At 30.6% G+C, this 24,976-nt stretch overlaps 1 protein-coding gene across 1 annotated transcript in view; it reads left to right on the plus strand.

The window, feature by feature from the left end:
* Positions 1–1,141: 1,141 nt before the first annotated feature.
* Positions 1,142–24,976, plus strand: part of LOC145254916 (uncharacterized) — a 96,424-nt gene continuing 72,589 nt past the window's right edge. The window contains exon 1 of the mRNA XM_080113878.1: positions 1,142–1,286. Within this exon, the coding sequence (XP_079970004.1) occupies positions 1,243–1,286 (44 nt within the window). The 5' untranslated portion in view covers positions 1,142–1,242. The remainder of the gene's footprint in view (positions 1,287–24,976) is intronic.

Consider the following 24,976-nt stretch of genomic DNA (forward strand, 5'->3'; position numbering starts at 1 on the left):
CAACCATATTGTAGTTGGTTGAAAAGCAGGAGAACGGAACAGAATTCCACAGACGTGCACGTGCAGTTCTAAGAAAGAAGCGTTGTTTATGGAATCTACGTTTAGGGTTAGGCACAGATAAATAGTGGAGGAAATTATTGATAGTGGTTTCAACTAGACGAGTGCTATAGCATTATGCGTTATAATCAAGATTGTCTGCTATTTTGCTGCCCATTTGGACTGATAATTGATCAAGTGGACATGAACGCCATTCTTAACATGGAAAAAGGGGGGGGGTCCTTCACGTTATTTGAGATGGAGTTTAATCATTAATCAGAAGGGATCATATCTTGCTTGTCAGTGTCGTCCCGTTTGCAGAGCAGAAAACGGAAGTAAAAAAGCAGACAATCTTGACTATTAATGCATTATTATCTCATAGTGTTTAAAATGCCTGAACGCAAAGCTGTTTCAAGGTTCAAGCTTATGCGTAACAACGTATCTGAAAAAATGAACGCGATTAAACTATTGAGTTGACACCGACGTTCAGGGCATTTTACGGGTACACCAACTAGTTTAATGTAATAAAGAATATTTAAAAAATGAAAATAAATAAATAAAAACAATGAGCAGCTGAGGAATGACAACAAAATTAACTCAACTTTGACCCCTTCCTGGCTGTTATTTGTTTATTTGATATTATGTCGGCAAACATGGTAATGGTCACCTCTCGGGTTACACCCCGGCCTCGTTTGAAAAGAACACCGGTTAAAGAGAAATAAACAAACAAAAGTGGTGAGAAAAGTGTTGGTGAGGGAAGGGGTTGCGGTGTTAGGAGGGATGGCGGTGGTGATATGATTGACATGGCGACAAGCTGGGCAAAGATCGATTCGCAGAGTCAGCGGCCATGTTGATTGGCTGACCCAAACATTCCAGGGGTTCGAACCTAAAGTTTTTGTTTTTTCTCTCGGCGCCTGATTGGCTGGCTAATCAGAACGTTGCAAATGTCTGCGACGGGCAAAAAAAAGAGGTGGGGGAAATTACTGAGACCTGTGGAATTAGCCAAGACCAAATTTTTTGAAAAAAAAAAAATGGAAGTTTTTTTCCGCTATTAAAGAATGTTCCGCATAAATAGAAAAGCAAGCATTCCAAAAAAAGCGATCAGTTCATTTTTGGAGTCGACAATCGCACTCACCACCGGAACTGACTCCACCATACTATCACATTTTATAGAACTTTCATCTCAACAATATATAACAAACCAAAATGGATTTCGCCGTCACCATAGAATATGAACCACTGTTTGATAGGTATGTATATCAAACCATCCACCCCTCCTTTGGTTTTTGTTTGCCCGTTTGCAGTTTCATTTGCAGTTTAACGATTCTTGTGAAAAGTCATCATTATTTTCATTTGGGAACACCTTTTAAATAACCGATTCTTTTATACGACAGATGCGAGTACGAAAATGCTTTCTTGCCGTCAGTTTTAATAGCACAACTGAGTTATCATACTGTACTTTTACCGTTCTATAACTTGGGGGGGGGGTCCATTAGCTAAGCAAACGAAAAAGTGTTAAAAAAAAATAAATATGTAACAAACAGATGTTACCAAAGGCAAAATAAGTTACTCTTCTATTTATCTAGATAAGGTTTTTATGTTTTAACTTATTTTAAAGTGTGTCTTTATTTTGAAACACAAGTAGTGGAGTGCCAAGTGTACAGTTAGAACAACAAAAAAAAAATGGCTGACATCAGACGGGCATCTGAGAAGTCTCGATAATTGCTCAAAAATCGAAAATTAAACAATATACTGGTAGAAACCTAATCAGTAAGTGTCGATAATCGTGCGTGCAAAAATGTAATGTTCTATAAATGCTTTGTTTAATTTTTGATCTTTGGGCGATTATCGAGACTCCCCTGATGACCGTCTAACGTTAGCAATTTTTATCCTATTCTAACTTCACACTCGAAAATGCTTGCGTTTAAAAGTAAATAATCGCTTTCAAATAAGATTTTTAAAAAATACCTATGTAGGTAGTAGAGCAATTTATCTTGCCTTTGGTAACTTTGGTATATGTTGTTTGTTTGTTTTTTTACCACTTCTTTATTTTAAATTGTCTACACTGGAAAATGCCCGGCTTTTTTTTTTTTAACTTCGAAAACAAGCAGCAAAAGTTCCCTTCTTTTCTCCAGTTTTTAAAGCTTCGCTTTCAAATTTCGAAAGGCAACGATTGCACGATCGATCGTTTTAATCAGCTTTTTTAATTTATGACGAAACTGCTTAGACCGTCGATTTCAACGTCTGCCCATTCTAAAAAGAACAAAAATAAGTACTCAATATTAACAAACGAAATCAAGCCGATCATATTGATCAATACACATTTATGACGCTTGTGCAGTTTAAAATCCCACAGCAAATTGTTTTCATTTTAGGAGAGTTCCGTCCGTCACAAGAGAAAATTCCATATGTTAAAAATAACTTTCTAAATTTGCAAGTGGGAGTTAAACTGTTCACGTGCTAATTTACTTGACGATATATAGTCTATATAAACTAAACTCAACAGAAAAAAATGATGAAAGCAAATAGTAAACAAATAACTGTTACCAAAGGCAATGAAAGTTACTTTTTTGCCTCCTTAGATTGTTTTAGTGTGTATTTTAAATTATTTTAAAGCGTTTTATTGAAATTTAATATTTCGTTCAAATTGATCGCGTTAAAGTTACATTTTCATAATGACTGGGCTTGAATTAAAGATTAAATACAAAAGTCAAGTATTATAGCTCATTTGTGTTGTGAAATCAAAAGGAAACGCCATTTTTCCCCGCACGTCCCTGGCGTATCAAAGAACCATAATTGCAATAATACTTTGATTTTTCAAATTTTCTTCATACAGTCATCCTTTTTGTTTTATAGGTCTATCCTTATTATTTGTTTTGTTTGTTTATTTTTTATTTTATTTATTTATTTATTTTTGTGTGTTTTGTTTTCGTTTGTCTTTTTGCAAATTAGACAAAAGATGGCGAAATCGAGACATGACTTCTCCATAAAAATATAAAATGTGTAATGTCCATTTGGGGATTTTAAATATTTATTTATATTTATATCTCATACTTATAAACTCGTTATAAAACGAAGTTTTAATTTTACAGTTTCCTGGCACAGGTATTCATACCAGTCGAGGATACGTCCCCGGCAATCAGTACGGTGGAATTTGGGCCATCTCTAGATAATGAATGGTCTTTTTGCATCTGTTGGAATGCCAACGGAGCTGTCCTGCGGCGGGAAGGAATTAAATTGAATACCTACAGAAACTGTAATAATTAAATGTCGGTTGGTTTACTATTCAATTTATGGGTACTATTGGGCATTCTTGACTGGGGTAAATTTGTTTCAGTTATCCGTCTCGTGTTGTCTTATCAACGTTAATTCAATTTTGCACCCGATATTAACTTTTTAAGAATATTCACTCATAGAATATTCACCTATCTTTTAAAATTTTTATAGGTAATATCATTGGTAAATGTATAGTTTTTAGCTGAAAATGGCGACTGGCTGTGACGTTAATTAACCGTCTGCTATTTTTAAGCATTAAAAACAACAACAAAAAACTGACTTTATTTTCACGATAAAATTTTTTAAAAATTCTAATAGCAAGTTGTTTTTTTTTAATTATTATTCCTATACTAGTGAGAGGCATCCGATCTTGCCCGGTCGTTGTGCAGATTTCGTATTTATTATTAACTAGCAGGACTCGTTAACCGTCGTTGCCCAGTGGAAGCATCTCCTCGTAAAAATAAAAATAAACTACGGTTGTTGTTGGTAGCCAATCCCCAACGTCCTAATGTTAAGAACGGGTTTCGGAATAGACACCCCTAACCTCCTCATGTTAAGAACGTCGTATGAAATAAACACGAGCAACCTCGTCATGGTAAGAACGACTTTCGGAATACATACCCCATTTTATGAGGTGGGGGTCTGTCAAAGTATTTGCCCCAAGTTCAACCTTGATACATGTTGTCAGCATACCCACCTGCAAAGACAAAAAAAAAAAAAAAAGTGGGGGTGGGTGACAGTGTCGTGCGGAGAGAAGTACACTTTATTATCGCGCGTGTGTAGAACAATGGATTACAGTGCATAATGAATGTCATTATATCTCGAAAACTACTTGTCTCCACCAAAGTAAAAATAGATTGTCTTATTCAGCAGAGTCTAAAACCTATAGAAGTCGTCAGTTTAAAGGAAATGGTGTAGTTGGTGCTAAAAAAAGTATCCCCCCCCCCCAAAAAAAAGTTAATGTCTGAGCAGTGTGGAAAATGATTCTTGAAAAGAGAACTAAATAAAAACAACTATATTTAAAAAAATAATTTATAACAAATAAGTATATTCATAGGCAATGTAATAAAGGAAAATTTGTACTTTAGTGGCGTAAATTATTTGACATACAAAGAAAGTAAAAAAAAAAAAAAAAAAAAAAAAAAAAAAAAAAAAACTGGCATTAATGTAGTCAAATACAAACCGAATAAAAAGTAATGAAAATGATAATTTATCTGGACGTAATTCAGATTTAGAGTGTAAAAATGTGTTTTATATAAAAAGAAATAGTTTTTATGATTTCGAAAGGGAAAAATAATTTTTTTGTTTGTTGCCTAATAACCTCAATGTAGGCTCGTTGCCACTTAGACGTATGGGGTTACTACAACTCTTTTTTTTTTATTAAGAGAATCGGCGAACGTTTATGAAATTGCACCCCCTCTAAATTCCACAATTTAATTTTTTCTTTTTTCACGTTCATCTCATCGAGTACAAAGTTCAGTTTCAGACTAAAAAAAAAAAAAAAAAAAAAATGATTTATCGTCGGGAATCATTTTTCAATTATAATGTGGACCAAAAATATTGTCGCAATATTTTTCTTGGTGATGGTCACAAAGTACGTGCTCAATGTAGTAGAACGGTATAATTGAAAACTAATCCCCGATGATAAAAGTCATAAGAATTTTTTTTAATCTGAAAGCTAAGTTTGTAATCGATGAGATTAACGTGAATAAAGTGTAAACTGTGGAATTTAGAGGGGGATCAATTTCCTAAACGTCCGCCAGAGATTCGTTCATATTTTTATCTCATAAGTTTCGATCGAAAGATATTTTTTATTAAATCAAATCATTAAAGGAAGAAAGCTGGGACGATTTTTTGTTTTATTTTTTAATGTATAAGACAAATGTTATAGAAACGTTTATATAACATGTAATGTTTTATAAAGAAAAAAATTAAATAGTTGCCACGCATTCGCCGCGTTTTGGGTAAATATTTTCATGTAATGTAAGTATTGGTGGTTCGTTGTTTTTCTGTTAATACTCGGTTACAGAGAATAGTTTCTAATCGTTTACTAAGTGATCAGTTCATTTGATGATAAAAAGAAAGTTGCGACGTAATTTTTTTAGTGTAACAATATGTAAATAACGTTGATCCAAATAATGCGAATTGGCATAATTTACGACGCCACGGTATGTGCAGTAGATGTAAACATCACCTAAATTAGCTGCGCTAACTTGTTTATACGAAAGTTACGAATATTTTTTTTTCTTTTTTTGTGTATGTTAAATGTTATGGTTATTTTTTGTAAATAGTAGTTTTTAAAGTAGAGGAAAAGCGACGATAGCAAAAGTATAAATGATTTAGAACAATATGTGGCGATTGAGCGGCCATATTGATTAAGGGTTGACGTGTTTGTTTGTTTTTTTTGTATGATTGTGTATAATCTAGAATAATAGAATGTCATAGGCGTAGCCAATGAGAATAGGTGGAATATTACTGGGAGAAATCATTATTTTCGTATAGTGGAATGTAATGGGAGTTGTATGAGTATGAATGTTTAATCCAGTTAATAAGGGTGTCAGGTCAATATAGTTATAATGGTTATATATTTACCCGATCTTGATTAGGAGAGTGGGACAAATTTTCAGGTAGAAGGGAAAATACGAATTACTTCGTCTATAGATCTTGGCAATCATGATAATGTTGCTCGTAAGAAATAAGATAGGATTTTATTATAACGAATAAATGTGTCTCTAACGGCGTTTAAAAGTTACATAAAATGGTGGGTAAAAGCTTAGATATAATAAATTTGTATGTGGCATCTGTTATTGCGAACCTCCCAGAATTTGGTCCAGAGGTGAATTTCTCAATCAAAATATTATATACGGGAAAAGCCAGTTCTGAGTTCTCTATTGAATATTATATTATACCTAATATATAGTACTGATTTCAAATGTTGAAAAAAATGACTTGGGTGCTATCAGCTAGAATCAAAACCAAAGATATTTAGCGTTCCAGCCACATTCCCAACCGTTTAAGTTATCGACAGATAGATAAGATAGATTTAAAATTAACCCACTTAAAGCTATGATTGAATCTGCGCACACATAAAATTGGTAGAAATATGCCGGCAAGTTGAAATGAACAGTTTATATTTCAACCAGCCGTTTTGTGACCAATAGTTTACGAGTTTATCGGTTAAATATTTTCACACAGACACACACATACATACATCTACTGTTTTATTTATATAGATTTAGATAGATTATATCATTTTCAGATTGAATGACCGGGTGAGATACAAAGCCGGTGCCATCAAATTTCTGCAAGAAAGTATTTTTCACAAGTAATTATTTTTCAAAACATTCGTTATGGCCTTCTAACGCAATCATAAAATTAACCCTAGCTAGATTTAGGGTTAGTGATACAATAAATAAATAAATAAATATCCTAAAACGTTAGAATGACCTGGAAATGGGGGTGGGGTCATTTTACTTTAAATTTATATATGAAACTCAGCTCTAAATTCTAAAATAATAAAATAATCGTTGTTTTTTTTTTGTTTTTGTTTTTTGCTGTTGTTTTTTTTTTTCTTGTAAAAAGTTTTAATGTACAAAGTACTTCCCATCACACACAAACACAAGCACACTAAAAACACCTTTTTCGTTTTCTTTTTTCTTCTTTTTTTTACGTTAAAGTACTATGATAATAGACTATACAAAAATACAAATTAACCGAAACTTACTTGATCCAGTCAAAAAAAGTTCAAAAGTACCCAATTTAACTCGTTCTTCAGTTAATGTTAAATTTCAATTGTATTTTATTTTAAAAAAATAAAATAAAATAAAAATATTGGTAAATTTGTAGATGAGAACCCACAGCTAAATCCTCACCCCCTTCATAGAAAAAAAATAATAAGATTCTACTTTTCTGCGATTACTGAAACACTTGGGAGGGGGGGGGGCTACAGTTATTTTAGAATTTAGAGTGGGGCATTTTGTTGTATATTTCCCACCCCTCCTCAAAAAAGGAGAGTCCTATTAGGGGGTGGGAGGTCCTCATCTACAAGATTGCCAAAGAATGTTTTTAAATATATTTTATTTTATGATAATTAATTTTTAATTATTATTTTTTCTATTTTTTTCTATCTTTTTACCATTCTAAATTTGACATGTAAGTATTTTTCTTCTTTATTTTCTAATTTTCTTTAATTGGCATTTTTTTTTTGTCTAAATCCAAAAATGAAAAAAAAAAATCGAAAAAGAAAAAGAAAAAAAAAAATGACGAATCAATTGTACTATAGAGACCGATGGAATATCTCGCCACTCCGCTTGATGTTCGCTCAAATGGTGGACAAAATCGATTCTTTGTTTTAAATTGACTTTCTTGCCGTGAAATAAAAATCTCATTTACTTGTTATAGGTATGTGCAAATATGGTCGAAAACACAACTGTGGTTCTTTAAATAATTATTTTAAAATTTTGATTGCGCTTAGAAGATAAAAAACTAACGTTAATCTCTAACAGGAAAAAATGTGTACTTGTTTAAAAAATTGCAGTGAAAAATGTTACGACAATAAAAAAAAAATCGGTAAATGTGATTATCGGAATACCCTAGCCAAATCACTATTAGCCAATCGGGGTTTGTATTACTGTACACATAGATTCGAAAAAGTTGTCAAAAAACAAATATATAACAAATAAATGTTATCAAAGGCAAGATAAGTTACTTTTCTGCCAAACTGGATATATTTTTTGTGTTTTTATTCAATGTAACATATTTATTCAGCTCGAAAAACATACAGAGTTTACCGATGTATTCGAAAATTCAAGATGGCGTCTCACACCCTCTTTAACACCGTAAGTATGGAAAAAGGTGTTATAAATAAAAAACTATACAAAATACTATTAAAAACCCGCCGAATATATGTCAACCTATGTCACGGTAACATATATTGAGCGAGTTTTTAACAGTATTTTATCCGGTTTTTTATTTATAACATCTTTTCCCACACTTACCGTGTTAAAGAGAGAATAAGACGCCATCTTGTATGTTCCAATACATCGGTAAACACTGTATGGTTTTCGAGCTGAATAAACATGTTACATTGAATAAAAACACGAAAAATATATCCAGTTTGGTAGAAAAGTAACTTATCTTGCCTTTGATAACATTTATTTGTTATATATTTGTTTTTTGACAACTTTTTCGAATCTATGTGTACAGTAATACAAAGCCAAAAATCGTCCGCGTCCATCAAACTTAAACATCGAACTGGAACTCGAAAATGAAATGAAACGAAATTTAATTTTATCATTACTAGAAAAGATATATTTCCCCTGTTATTAATTAGTAAGAACGGATTACTATTTCCGAAAAAAATTATTTTCGATAAAATAAATAAGGGTGGACTCGTACAATGCACAACCCTCTTACGTGTATTTTCTTTTCATTTTTATTTAATTTTTTCTACCAGATTACCCAAGAAGAAAATTAATATTTAGAGATTTGAGAAGGGATGCTCATGCTCAGTTTCTACATTTTCGTCCATAGTGATCACAAGAGAATGAATAATATTTTATTTTGCGTATTAGTTACTATATTTCATAATCAGGCCAAGTTCATATTGAATCTCATACATTTTTTTTGTAATTGTATCTTGTGTAGTTTCTGACTTTTAGCCAAGATATGCGCTTACACACTTCTGTTAAGATTTTGTTTTATATAAATAGATTATTTACATAGCATTTTTTTTTAATGTATTTTGCCTTTTCTCATGAAATGTTTTTTATTCTGTATTTATTTTTCATAAAATTCAAATTAACAAAAGTAGTGTCAAGTCTGTTAAGTTAGAACGAAAAGAAAATCGGTCGAAAATGTAATGTCCTACTAGTATTGCCAAATTCCACCTCAGCAAGCAATACTTGTCACGCATTTTAAAATGTTGGTAACTTCTACAGAATTTGAACCGAAGTAATTTTTTATGGGTATTTGAGTTTGGCCTATTATGAAAAAGATATTTACTTCCGTTTTAATCCATTTTAGTAAGATAGATAACGAAATAGTAATTCGTTCTTACTAAAATAGGCACAGGGTAAAGTAGGTACGCGTGGAAAAAATAAAAGAATTAACAATTTTATTTTATTTTATTTTATTTTATTTTAGCAAGAAAGATAAAGAAACATTTTAGTAAAATAGTAATTAATTCTTACTAAAATAATAACAGGGGAAATGCATCTTTTCTGGTAATAAAAATAAATTTCGTTTTCGAGTTCCAGTTCGGTGTTTAAGTTTAATGGACACCGACGATTTTTTTTAGCGGTGATTTGGCCAAGGTATTCCGATAGTCATATTTACCAAAAAAATAATTAAACTTTTATGTTTAAATAAATCAATTTAAAATCTCTGGGGAAAAATTATCAGTTTTCTGGAACTATTTCAACAATGATTAGTGAATAAAAGTCTCTAGATACCGAATAAAAAAAATTACTACTTTAGTTTATTACCGAAAATGGAGACGCCATTTTTTCGGGCATCTGTCGTCAGAATCTGAGGGAGAAATCGGTATTTTAAACTATGACCGAAGCACTTCGGCGAAGCAGGAAATAAAAAAATTAAACTAAATAATGATTGCTTCCGAAAAGAAGAAATTACTACGTGCCTCAGCGTAATATAAACACCCCCAACCTCCCCATGTTAAGAACGGCTTTTGGAATCAACACCCCTAACCTTGAAATGTAAATAAATACAAAATGTCCTTTAATTTTCACAAAAATACGAAGTACATTTACTGTAATAACCTCGTTTAATTAATTTTATTTTGTTGTAATATACCAATTAAAAACTATTTATTTTTATACATTTTTATAATAAATTAATAATAAATTATAATAAATTTTTTATAATTATTTATTTTATTATAAATTTTTGTTTGTCCAATAATTTACGCCGCTAATGTACACATTTACCAAAAAATAAATGCTTATTTAATTAGAAAATTTTTGAACCTACACAATTAATTTATTTTTATCTAAAAATGTTTCATATTTTACTTGGTATAAGTTTTTTTTATTCAATAATATCTAAAATTATTGATGACATCTATTTATCAATGTTTTTATTTTTTTTTTTTTGCTGAGAATTTGAAATAACGTTGCGTGAACGGAACTTTCCTAAAATGAAAACAATTAATTTGCTTGTAGGTTGGAATTTTATTAAAAAATAATACTTCACACGAGGAATCAATGTTTTTAATCTAACATTTTGAACGGATTCATTGTTTCTAACTTCTTTGTATAAATAAATAAATAAATAAATAAAATGCTTTTTAATACAAAAAGGTTATTTAAAGTTTATTTTATTTATAATACAATTTTAAAGCGATAAAAAAATGGGGAACTTTTGTTAACCAATCAAGACGTTAACTTTATTTTAATCACCCAAAGCATAGAATTGTACAATTCAAAAAAAAAATAAATAAATAAAAAAAAAAAGTACTGGGAAGGGGGATACATCTGACTAAAGTTCATGTATCTCCTGATATATTTATTATTAGTCTAATTAATTGTTATATTCAATCGCTTAACAATGTTTTTTTGGGGGGTGGGTGGAAAACCAGATGAAGTCCAGATTAATTTGAATTAGATCCCAGCTAGACTCGTTATCCATCTCAGTCACATCAATCACCATAATATATCTACTACCATAATACCACATTCACTTTAAGAGCTGAACTACTTAAAATATCCATAAATAATTGTTTATAATGTTAGGTAGATATTTTGTGAAAAAGTTCTTAAAAAAGCTATTTTGTTATGTGGAGTTGAAAAAGGTATGATTAGTAGTTCCAAGGCATATTTACTACAATGTTCTATATATAATGATATATATATATATATATATATATATATATATATATATATATATATATATATATATATATATATATATATAAAGTGTGTATCTTCTGTAGTTGTATATATGTATGTATATTTTACATTTGTATTTATGTATATTGTATATATGTATATTATATATTTGTCTATTATATGTACTTTTTATATATGTATATTATATGCATATTAACATGAATATTATATATATATTATATGTGTATATTAATATATATATATATATATAATATATATATATTATATATGTATATTATATATGCATATTATATCTATGTTATATATATATATGTATATTTATGTATATTATATCATATATCTGTATATTATATATATATGTGTATATTATGTGTATTATATGTATATTTTATGTATATTATATATGTACATTATATATGTATACTATATCTATATAATATATATGTATATGCATATATCATATACATGTATATTTATGTATGTTATTTTATATATGTATATTTATGTGCATTATATTACTTATGTGTATTATATATGTGTATATTTTGTTTATGTATATATATATATGTATTTATATTTATGTGTATATGAATATTTGTATGCATTATCTATATATATATGTGTGTGTATGTGTGTGTGTTAATATATGCATATATTTTATGTGTGTGTGTGTGAATATATGCATGTATGTGTGTATGTATGAATATATGCATATATTTTATATGTGTGTAAATGTATATGTTTATGTCTGAATATAGGCATATATTTAACAAGTGTGTATAAATATTTGCATATATTTTAATAATGTGAAAAATATGTCTATTATGTGTGTGCAAATATCTATATTTCATACATCTTAAAATTTACGTGTATATTATGCATAAAGTTTTGTAAATATATTTATGTGTATATTTTATAAGTATAATATATAGGTGTATAGTATGTAAATATATTCATATTATATATGTGTGTGTGTAAATATTGGAGTTTATTACATATATGTGTAAAACTATGGGTATGTGTACAAAATATGAGTACATTATTATATGTCGATATGTTAATATATTATATGTGTAATGTGTTTATATTATTTGTGTGTGAACATGTGTGCACATTTTATATGTGTTTAAATATATGTGTGTATACACACACACACACACACACACACACACACACAGGGGTAATCTGTGTTTACTGGAAGCCTTCTACATAGTGAATTCTAAAGAAGAAATATTGAATAAAAGGCTAGATGCTATACAGAGATGTCTTCACAGGAATAGATTTTTGCTATCATGTCTTAAATGTAGCTGAGAGAAAAAACATTCTGGGAAAAATAAAGTAAGTTAGATGTGATGAATGATTCAAATCTAGCAAGCAAATCTGGAATCTAATATTCTACACTAGAAACACATTTTTAGAAATAAAGACGATGGATTATTAGATAAGAAATTTACATCCATAAAAAGGATTAACAAAGATTAGCAATATTGTTTCAAAACTGTAAACACAATTTTAGTCATATTGATGGTGAAATAGTTGATACCGTTTCTAGATCAATAAAATAGCTTAACAAAAATTAGCAATATGAATTCAGAAAAAAAATATTATTGCCACCTCCATTAGTAGCAGGTCGCTTCCTGCTGAGTTTTAGGTCTTTGGGTTTTGGGCCTTAGGAGTTGCCCCTTGGTCCTCCATCGGTTCTATATTACATAGAGAGTGCTACCGCCTCTCTGATAAAACAGTTAGAGTATTATAAAGTTCTAAAATGTTCATACCTTCACTATTAAATTTTTCTTGGTTCATTCTTTGGCGTTTTGGCAAAGATTTGGCAGTTTTTGATATTTATATTTATAATAGTTTGTGCATGAGGCAGCTTTTTTCCCCTTGGGATCCCTGTTATACCGTGCTTTTGAGTCAGCACGTGAGGCAGCCTTCTTTTTTTCTGGTTCTTTGTTATAAAGAGCACGTGAGGCAGCTTTTTTCTCCTCCGAATCCCTGTTATACCGTGCTTTTGAGTCAGCACGTGAGGCAGCCTTCTTTTTTTCTGGTTCTTTGTTATAAAGAGCACGTGAGGCAGCTTTTTTCCCCTCGGAATCCCTGTTATACCGTGCTTTTGAGTCAGCACGTGAGGCAGCCTTCTTTTTTTCTGGTTCTTTGTTATAAAGAGCACGTGAGGCAGCTTTTTTCCCCTCGGAATCCCTGTTATACCGTGCTTTTGAGTCAGCACGTGAGGCAGCCTTCTTTTTTTCTGGTTCTTTGTTATAAAGAGCACGTGAGGCAGCTTTTTTCCCCTCGGAATCCCTGTTATACCGTGCTTTTGAGTCAGCACGTGAGGCAGCCTTCTTTTTTTCTGGTTCTTTGTTATAAAGAGCACGTGAGGCAGCTTTTTTCCCCTCGGAATCCCTGTTATACCGTGCTTTTGAGTCAGCACGTGAGGCAGCCTTCTTTGCCTTAGGATTTGCATGATACTTAATTTTTATTATTTCAGCATTTTTCTGATAGTATTCTTTTTGCTCAGATAATACCTTGACTTTGTTTTTTTCATAGTCTATATTTCTCTGAGCTTTTTTACTATGTGCTGACTTTGGCATTTTTTATTAAATGTAAACATATAACACTTATGTGTATCTTACTATAATATCACTTATCTTATAGCAAGACAACTCTCGTAGAATTGAGATACTGCCCCGTCACCAATAGTTAAAGTGTGGAACGGTATATACACCAATAGTGTAGTTGTTATCTTTATATGAAGTCCTAATCAGTGACAGTGTGAGGTTACTTGGTTAATTTATTGTAGTTTATTTTAGAAAACTTACTTGTTTTTATTAGTAGATTGTGTATAGTAGCCACAATATCTAGTTATTTTTGTGGCTAGGGCTTGGATTTTGATTCTTTTTGGTCAGCTTCCAGTGAGTTCTTAGAAGATGACTTTCTTGCAGTTTCTTTTACGGTTAATTTAACTTATTTCATTTGGCGTTTGGTGAGTTCTTAGAAGAACTGGTCTGATCTACTTTTCTTAGCGAGCGAAGAGATTCAGCTGCATTTAACAATGGTTGCTATAGTGTATTTTTGCACATGCGTGAGAATTTCAAGTTTCCTCCTTATTTTTCAATAGTTTGACAGTAGTCATGTGTCTTTCTGCCAAGAGCGACAGACGTCAGTGTTAGCCGTGATCGTCTAGAGGTTAGGACCCCACGTTGTGGCCGTGCTAACCTAGGTTCGAATCCTGGTCACAGCATTGACATTTTGTACATATTTTACAGTCCAAAATCTGAAGAATTATTTGTTTTTATAACATTGTTTTTTTGACGTCGTACTTGCTGATAGGTTACTCTTATAACAATTTTGATCAACTGAGATAAAGATTTCGTGGTTTCATTAATGCTGGTGGGTTACTGTTTAAAGAAAAAACCTCAACGTTCACCTCAAATATTTAGCGTCCAAGAAATATAGGCCACTGGCAAACTGGAACGTCTGTGAGCATCCGGTGTATTATTTGGAACTGTCCCTTTTGAGAGAAGTTCCGTGTTCAAAGTGGTCCGTCTACATTGGGTATATAGTGTTTAAAACTTGTTATTACACGTAATCTTATTTAATTATGGAGTTAGCTAAAAAGCGATGGGTCACTGCACTTCTCCGTGTAAAGAGCAGTCGATAGATGCTTGAACTGTTGCCAGAGACCGTTCGTACACCGAGATATATTGTCTCAAAAGAAAGAAGAAAGCAGAAGAAGAAGAAAGAAGAAAGAAGAACAATTGGCCATTTTTGTACCCTTTTTTTTTTTTTTGCTCTCTTTTGACATTTTAACCGACGTTCTGACACTCGCTGGATTCGTAAGACGCTTCTCTGTAAGAATATGTGCTTTTTGAAACTTATAAGTTGATTTTAGTTGAGATTTGGATAGTTTTGTTTTGTAGATGTATATAGGCGTGTACGGGCCATCCCTATATAGAGAGTGCTACCGCCTCTCTGATTTTGAATAGGTTAGCCTAGTTTTAATTGGATCTGTTTAATAAATAAATAAATAAATCATAAATGCATATTAGAAATTTACAAACTTATATTTTGAATAGATTAGCCTAGTTTTAATTGAATTTATTTAATTAATAAATAAATCATAAATGCATATTAAGAATTTTGCAAACCTAGAAACATCGAAGGATTGAGTTACTTCCTTTTCATCGTTATGAATACATATTAGGATTTTGGTAACTTATAATTTCAATTAAACCTGTAAATTTCGAACGTACAGAGTTATCTCCCTTTCTACATCTAAAATATCCAATAATCGTCAATCTTAATAGGAAAGAACGAAAGAAAAAAAATTAAAATTAAAAAATAGATTGGGATTTTTATTTTAAAATGAAGAATGAGAATGAACTAAGTATAAAGTAATGTTAAACTTTCTTTCCTTATTGAATAAGTTTTAAACAAAAACCTTTCTTAAATCATATAATAAGATCAGCCGATATATTTGTAAATAAATAAAGCAAATTCCAGATATCAAACTAACATAGTTTTCGACTTATAGATGAGTAATAATTTAAACAAAGTTCAGCCCATAGACAAGTAATAATTTCAGTAGTCTTTCTCTTATAGAAGAGTAATAATTTCAATAATGTCCAGTTTACTGACGATTTGAAATTCTAGCAAAGTTTAACATATAGAGGAGTCATAATTTCAGTATTTTTTACTTGTATATGCATAATAATTTTAGCAGTATTCGGCTTATAGACGCGTAATAATTTCAGTAGTTTTTTACTTGTATATGCATAATAATTTTAGCAATATTCGGCTTGTAGACTAGTAATAATGTCAGTAGTTTTTTTCTTGTATATGCATAATAATTTTAGCAGTATTCAGTTTATAGATGAGTAATAATGTCGGTAGTTTGTTACTTGTATATGCATAATAATTTTAGCAGTATTCGACTTATAGACGAGTAATAATTTCAGTAGTTTTTTACTTGTATATGCCTAATAATTTTAGCAATATTCGGCTTGTAGACGAGTAATAATTTCAGTAGTTTTTTACTTGTATAGACATGATAATTTTATTAGTATTCGGCTTGTAGGCGAGTAATAATTTCAGTAGTTTTTTACTTGTATATGCATAATAATTTTAGCAGTATCAACTTATAGACGAGTAATAATTTCAGTAGTTTTTTACTTGTATATGCATAATAATTTTAGCAGTATCGACTTATAGACGAGTAATAATGTCAGTAGTTTTTTACTTGTATATGCCTAATAATTTTAGCAATATTCGGCTTGTAGACGAGTAATAATTTCAGTAGTTTTTTACTTGTATAGGCATGATAATTTTATTAGTATTCGGCTTGTAGGCGAGTAATAATTTCAGTAGTTTTTTTACTTGTATATGCATAATAATTTTAGCAGTATTCGACTTATAGACGAGTAATAATGTCAGTAGTTTTTTACTTGTATATGCCTAATAATTTTAGCAGTATTCGGCTTATAGATGAGTAATAATTTCAGTAGTTTTTTACTTGTATATGCATAATAATTTTAGCAGTATTCGGCTTATAGACGAGTAATAATTTCAGTAGTTTTTTACTTATATATGCAGATTAATTTTAGAAGTATTCGGTTTATAGACGAGTAATAATTTCAGTAGTTTTTTACTTGTATATGCATAATAATTTTAGCAGTATCGACTTATAGACGAGTAATAATGTCAGTAGTTTTTAACTTGTATATGCCTAATAATTTTAGCAATATTCGGCTTGTAGACGAGTAATAATTTAAGTAGTTTTTTACTTGTATAGGCATGATAATTTTATTAGTATTCGGCTTGTAGGCGAGTAATAATTTCAGTAGTTTTTTACTTGTATATGAATAATAATTTTAGCAGTATCGACTTATAGACGAGTAATAATGTCAGTAGTTTTTTACTTGTATATGCATAATAATTTCAGCAGTATTCGGCTTATAGATGAGTAATAATGTCAGTAGTTTTTTACTTGTATATGCATAATAATTTTAGAAGTATTCGGCTTATAGATGAGTAATAATTTCAGTAGTTTTTTACTTGTATATGCATAATAATTTTAGCAGTATTCGGCTTATAGACGAGTAATAATTTCAGTAGTTTTTTACTTATATATGCATAATAATTTTAGAAGTATTCGGCTTATAGACGAGTAATAATTTCAGTAGTTTTTTACTTGTATATGCATAATAATTTTAGCAGTATTCGGCTTATAGACGAGTAATAATTTCATTAGTTTTTTACTTATATATGCATAATAATTTTAGCAGTATTCGGCTTGTAGAGGAGTAATAATTTCAGTAGTTTTTTACTTGTATATGCATAATAATCTTAGCAGTATTCGGCTTATAGACGAGTAATAATGTCAGTAGTTTTTTACTTGTATATGCATATAATTTTAGCAGTATCGACTTATAGACGAGTAATAATGTCAGTAGTTTTTTACTTGTATATGCATAATTTTAGCAGTATTCGGCTTGTAGACGAGTAATAATTTCAGTAGTTTTTTACTTGTATATGCATAATAATTTTAGCAGTATTCAGTTTATAGATGAGTAATAATGTCGGTAGTTTTTTACTTGTATATGCATAATAATTTTAGCAGTATTCGACTTATAGACGAGTAATAATTTCAGTAGTTTTTTACTTGTATATGCCTAATAATTTTAGCAATATTCGGCTTGTAGACGAGTAATAATTTCAGTAGTTTTTTACTTGTATAGGCATGATAATTTTATTAGTAGTCGGCTTGTAGGCGAGTAATAATTTCAGTAGTTTTTTACTTGTATATGCATAATAATTTTAGCAGTATCGACTTATAGACGAGTAATAATGTCAGTAGTTTTTTACTTGTATATGCATAATAATTTTAGCAGTATTCGGCTTATAGATGAGTAATAACTCAGTAGTTTTTTACTTGTATATGCATAATAATTTTAGAAGTATTCGGCTTATAGATGAGTAATAATTTCAGTAGTTTTTTACTTGTATATGCATAATAATTTTAGAAGTATTCGGCTTATAGACGAGTAATAATTTCAGTAGTTTTTTTACTTGTATATGCATAATAATTTTAGCAGTATTCGGCTTATAGACGAGTAATAATTTCAGTAGTTTTTTACTTATATATGCATAATAATTTTAGAAGTATTCGGTTTATAGACGAGTAATAATTTCAGTAGTTTTTTACTTGTATATGCATAATAATTTTAGCAGTATTCGGCTTATAGACGAGTAATAATTTCAGTAGTTTTTTACTTATATATGCATAATAATTTTAGCAGTATTCGGCTTGTAGAGGAGTAATAATTTCAGTAGTTTTTTACTTGTATATGCATAATAATCTTAGCAGTATTCGGCTTATAGACGAGTAATAATGTCAGTAGTTTTTTACTTGTATATGCATAATAATTTTAGCAGTATCGACTTATAGACGAGTAATAATGTCAGTAGTTTTTTACTTGTATATGCATAATTTTAGCAGTATTCGGCTTGTAGACGAGTAATAATTTCAGTAGTTTTTTACTTGTATATGCATAATAATTTTAGCAGTATTCAGTTTATAGATGAGTAATAATGTCGGTAGTTTTTTACTTGTATATGCATAATAATTTTAGCAGTATTCGACTTATAGACGAGTAATAATTTCAGTAGTTTTTTACTTGTATATGCCTAATAATTTTAGCAATATTCGGCTTGTAGACGAGTAATAATTTCAGTAGTTTTTTACTTGTATAGGCATGATAATTTTATTAGTAGTCGGCTTGTAGGCGAGTAATAATTTCAGTAGTTTTTTACTTGTATATGCATAATAATTTTAGCAGTATCGACTTATAGACGAGTAATAATGTCAGTAGTTTTTTACTTGTATATGCATAATAATTTTAGCAGTATTCGGCTTATAGATGAGTAATAACTCAGTAGTTTTTTACTTGTATATGCATAATAATTTTAGAAGTATTCGGCTTATAGATGAGTAATAATTTCAGTAGTTTTTTACTTGTATATGCATAATAATTTTAGAAGTATTCGGCTTATAGACGAGTAATAATTTCAGTAGTTTTTTTACTTGTATATGCATAATAATTTTAGCAGTATTCGGCTTATAGACGAGTAATAATTTCAGTAGTTTTTTACTTATATATGCATAATAATTTTAGAAGTATTCGGTTTATAGACGAGTAATAATTTCAGTAGTTTTTTACTTGTATATGCATAATAATTTTAGCAGTATTCGGCTTATAGACGAGTAATAATTTCAGTAGTTTTTTACTTATATATGCATAATAATTTTAGCAGTATTCTGCTTGTAGAGGAGTAATAATTTCAGTAGTTTTTTTACTTGTATATGCATAATAATTTTAGCAGTATTCGGCTTATAGACGAGTAATAATTTCAGTAGTTTTTTACTTGTATATGCATAATAATTTTAGCAGTATTCGACTTATAGACGAGGAATAATTTCAGTAGTTTTTGTCTTGTATATGCCTAATAATTTTAGCAATATTCGGCTTGTAGACGAGTAATAATTTCAGTAGTTTTTTACTTGTATATTCATATTAATTTTAGCAGTATTCGGCTTATAGACGAGTAATTATTTCCGTGGTTTTTTACTTGTATATGCATAATAATTTTAGCAGTATTTGGCTTATAGATGAGTAATAATTTCAGTAGTTTTTTACTTGTATATGCATAATAATTTTAGCAGTATTCGGCTTATAGACGAGTAATAATTTCAGTAGTTTTTTACTTGTATATGCATAATAATTTTAGCAGTATTCGGCTTGTAGGCGAGTAATAATTTCAGTAGTTTTTTACTTGTATATGCATAATAATTTTATCAGTATTCGGCTTATGGACGAGTAATAATTTCAGTAGTTTTTTACTTGTATATGCATAATAATTTTAGCAGAATTCGACTTATAGACGAGTAATCATTTCAGTATTTTTTTACTTGTATATGCATAATAATTTTAGCAGTATTCGGCTTATAGACGAGTAATAATTTCAGTAGTTTTTTACTTGTATATGCATAATAATTTTAGCAATAATCGGCTTATAGACAAGTAATAATTTCAGTAGTTTTTTACTTGTATATGCATAATAATTTTAGCAGTATTCGGCTTGTAGACGAGTAATAATTTCAGTAGTTTTTTACTTGTATATGCATAATAATTTTATCAGTATTCGGCTGATAGATGCGTAATAATTTCAGTAATTTTTTACTTATATATGAATAATAATATTCAGCTTGATGGCAGCAGAGTTCTATTGCTACATTAGTGCAAATTTTGATTTAGCACTGCTTTTATCCTAGTGATAATTTCGGTGAGTATCAACTCATACAGGAGTAATAATTTCGATACTGTTCAGCTTATGAGCAAGTTATAATTTTAAAAGGGTTCGGTTTATTCACAAATAATAATTTTGATACTAGTACTCGTGCTCTAGGTCAGAAAAGAGAAAATTAGAAGTACCCTCCGTAGATGGCTGTGTCATCTGCATACATGTCAACAATCGATTTAGAATGTGATTTGAGAGTCATTGATGATAATCAGGAAAAGTGTTAGGCCCAGAATGGATTCTTGAAACCTACCATTGTTAATGTATACTAAAATAAAATCGGTGTGATATAATTAGTAGGATGTATGCAGTTGGTTTGTGGTGAGGTCACTGGCTTTGGTAGGGCCACTTTGTATGATGTGTATTGTTAAGAACCACACCAACAATTAATATGAATTTAGTATAAAAATTATGTTTTAGTGTAGGATATATGAATACGTGAAATAGGAATCTATGGACTATTAAGAGAACAGAAGTTTCACCCAAAAGAAAATTTTAACTAAAACATAAATAGGGTTTTGTAATAGATGAAAGAATGGAAGGGTCACCAGATAGTAAGTGCAAACTTAAACAGAGTTTTGTAAATGCAAAAATGAAGAAAAACGAAATTTTATAAGAAAACACTTTTATACAAGAGATAAAAAAATATAAAAGTTATTTTCAGTCATTTATGCAAATGCATGTTTGGTGAAAAAAAAAGATTTGATAGTTGCAAGGTTTAGAATTTTGTTAGTATGTAAATAGTGAGCATAATATGCATGTGTAAGTAATATACGTATTTGAGTGTGGCAGTGTGACATTGTGTATGCGTGTGCGTTGGTTTACCTTGTTCTTGTTAATGCGTGTATAGATATGCAGAAGTTAATGAATGCTAATTTGTGAGTCATATTCTTTTGCGATTTGTTTTCTCCCTCCCTGACCCAAAGGAATTGTGGCGCGGGGGGGGGGGGGTGAATGATATCTGGCGCTGTTTGTTTTATAGGAGTTTCTAATTTTGCTTGGCTTATTATTTTGATATAGACTTGTTACTTTTGGAGCTTGAAACGATTTTCATTAGTTGAAAATACTTTGAATTCACACGTTTCTGTCAAATTTATTAACGTGACAAAGAAAGTGTAAAGGTTTATTTCACCTGATCAATGATAATGACGTTTAGAACAGACTTACGCCAACCATTTCAAAAGGTAAAAAAGTTAAATTTTACTGCCAAATTTTATTCCGTCTAATCTTTTAAGAGAAACAGTTAAATACTTAGTTAATCTTGCAATCCATAGAAATGCTGGTTAACATGAGTAGGCTGTTCTGATGTTTGTGTAAGTTTATTTATATAGCTCTACTTGAAAAACTATTAGTTTTAAGTTCATTTTATCAATATATTTTAACTGTATTAATTCGTGTGTGTGTGTGTGTGTGTGTGTGTGTGTGTGTGTGTGAGGGAGACCCAACGTTGTCCAGGATTGAATGAGGATCAATGAATGTTCCACATTCCAATACTTTTATTGTCATCAAAATCGGTAAAATCATCCATTTTCAACCAAATCAATTGATTAATTGATCTAGTTAGGGACACCCCTCCACTGCAGTGTACCGGGAAGAAGCTTCACATGCCTCCCCACAGTGACTTAGTTCACAGAAACATTCATTTCAAACACGCTCCTATCTTATAAAAGAATATACAGATTATTTTATAGGCTAGGACTTTCTACTTGTGCAGTGATAAACATTCCTAAATGCACTTGTGATGTTAGGTTGTATAAAAGTGTTAACTTTGGTCAAAATCGGGCTTTCTTTAATCTGATTTTTTTCAATCATCAATTTTCAATACTTATCAGATACATTCCGATACAAAATCTACATAAGAACACTCTCAGACACATCAAGTACATTCATGTGAAATGTCAGGAAAATCGATTTTGTAGTCGTTTGCAGAGTTCCCAGTGTACTGCTTTCCCCAACATGGTCATGTCTGTTCTTGTAGTCTTTCTGTGCCAGTTTGCTACATTCATTTATGTGGCTTGCCATTTTCTCTCTTTGTCTGCAGAGTCTACATTTACTTTTACTATGTTTTATCTGTTTTAACTTTAATGTGGTTAGTTAAAATTGTGTTGTTCTGTGCAGCTATCAGTAAAGATTGTTTTTTTTTGTTTTTATTTTTGTTTTTTACCAAGGAATGATCACTTATCAAGTCCCAGAGAATTAAAGAGTGTAATCAATGGGACAATATCGTAGTAATCGTTAGTAGTGGAAATTTGATAAATTGGATTACTTAAGGGGACGGTTCATCAAGAACTTGTTTACATTCAACTTGAAGACGACCATATTGTAGTCAGTTGGGAAGCAGGAAAACGGAACAGAGTTCGACATGCATGCAATTCTAAGAAAAAAGCTTTGTTCATGGAATCTACATTTAGGTTTAGACACAGAGAACGAGTGGAGGGAATTATTGATAGTGGTTTCAACTAGACGAGTGTCTTTTTGTGAAGGTCAAGCAAGCGCGGACCATAGATTGAAGCTCAGACGAGCACTTGCCATGAAAATAATGAAAAAGCAGAGACAGGCTCGCAACGTCTTTTCTGTGGGAAAGAGGTTGCAGGGAAGAGAAAAGGACATCCCCCACTAGACTACAAAGTCTATTTTGAACTCTATCAAGGTAGGATAAGTTACTTCTAGCAACTCCTGCCCAGATGTGGCAGCAGTACTCCATACTATGCTCTTATACAGCTAGAGAAATGCATCAGCAGTGAGATATCTACTGGAGTGGTAGAACGATCCCATCATTTTTCCAGCAGCCTTGGCAATGGATTTGATGTATGTGTTTCGTCTCTTTAGAAGTAAAGGTCAAACCCAGAAGCTTGTCAAAACATGAAGCCTCCCCAAGGCGAGAGCCACTCATTTCAATTGATGCCAGATGGGGATCAGAGCGTTGATGATGTAAAGATAGATCAGAGGAAAGAGAATCAGAGAGAACATGCTCATTTACAGCCTTTGAAATGTTGCCATAGATCCTAATGTTGTCAGCATAAATGTCTACGAATGATCTTAGGATGTGATTTGGGAGATCATTGATGCAGATCAGGAAGAGAGTGTAGCCCAGGATGAACTCCTGAGGAACTCGCTGTGAGCCTCTGATTTCTGCCCATCAACCACTACTCTTATGAACTTATCAGAGAGAAATGATTTAATAATTGAAAAGACATTTCCAGCTGTATCGGACCTGAAGATTTTGTGGAGTAGACCTTTATGCCATACCCTATCAAAGGCCTTTGATATGTCAAGAACAATTGCCCTAGAAATGAGGCTCACATCAAGAGATTTACTAATTCTGTGAGATATTACTGTTAGCAGATCTGCTGTAGATCTAGCAGAATGGAAACCATATTGTGTGTCACTGGAGGCTATTTTTGCTGAGGTGATTGACTACTTCTCTATTTAACACAGATTTTAGCAACTTACTCATGATGCACAGTAAACTGATTGGTTTGTATTGAGAGGGAGATAACCGATCACCTGAATTTTAAATATGAAACATATTGATGAGGTTTTCTAGGGTGTTGGTAAGCAGTTCTTTTTAAGACAATGCTTAAACAACTTTGTAAGTATGGGAGCTAATTCTGGTTTAAGTTTCAGCGCTGTAATAGGAATGCCGTTAGGACCAGTTGCTTTATTGGAATAGAGGTTTTTATTAGTTGGCAACATTACACATAGATATTTGTATGTTGCATAGCGTGTTTTCAGACACAGGAGAAAATATGTTTTTACAGTGTTTTATCTTTCATGTGGTTAGTTATCTGTGTAGCTATCAGTAAAGATTTTGTTTCTTTGTTGTTCTTCTTATTTTTATATTAACTGTTGTTCTGTACTAATTTCTAACTTAATTTTAACTGCAAATGATTTGATTTCCTAGAAAATAATTTTATGATGTGGAAAGTAATCATTACCTTTTTTATCAGTAGTTTTTTTCTAGCAAAAAAAATCAAAGATGACCATTTTATAAGTTTTCCTCTCTTTTTTTCATTTCAGTCAATATGCACATCTGTGTATACCAATAAATATCTGCAAAATAACAGCACTAGGCAAATGTTGTTTATCTTTTTTTCCTGTGAATTCAAACATCCAAATGACACGGAGAAAGCATATTTATTAGGTTGTTCACACAATAAGAGTCAATTTGAGAAACAAACCTTTCCTAGATGTCAAGATCGATAACTCATGTTCATAATTTCGATTTAAGAACAGAAAAACATTTTTTAAACGTATTCTTGTATATATTAAAATTTAATAGGGATAAATTATTTCCTTGTTGTCATGAAATTAATTTTCAGCATGTTTTTTTTTTTTTATTAATAATGCCGTAATTCTTACTTTATTATAATTTAATCATGAACATTACTACCCGAAAGATACGGCAACTATTACTAATAATATTATTAGTTTAGAAA

The sequence above is a fragment of the Euprymna scolopes genome, chromosome 30 (genome assembly GCF_053919585.1).
Source record: "Euprymna scolopes isolate OS-2025 chromosome 30, ASM5391958v1, whole genome shotgun sequence".
Classification (NCBI taxonomy): domain Eukaryota; kingdom Metazoa; phylum Mollusca; class Cephalopoda; order Sepiida; family Sepiolidae; genus Euprymna; species Euprymna scolopes.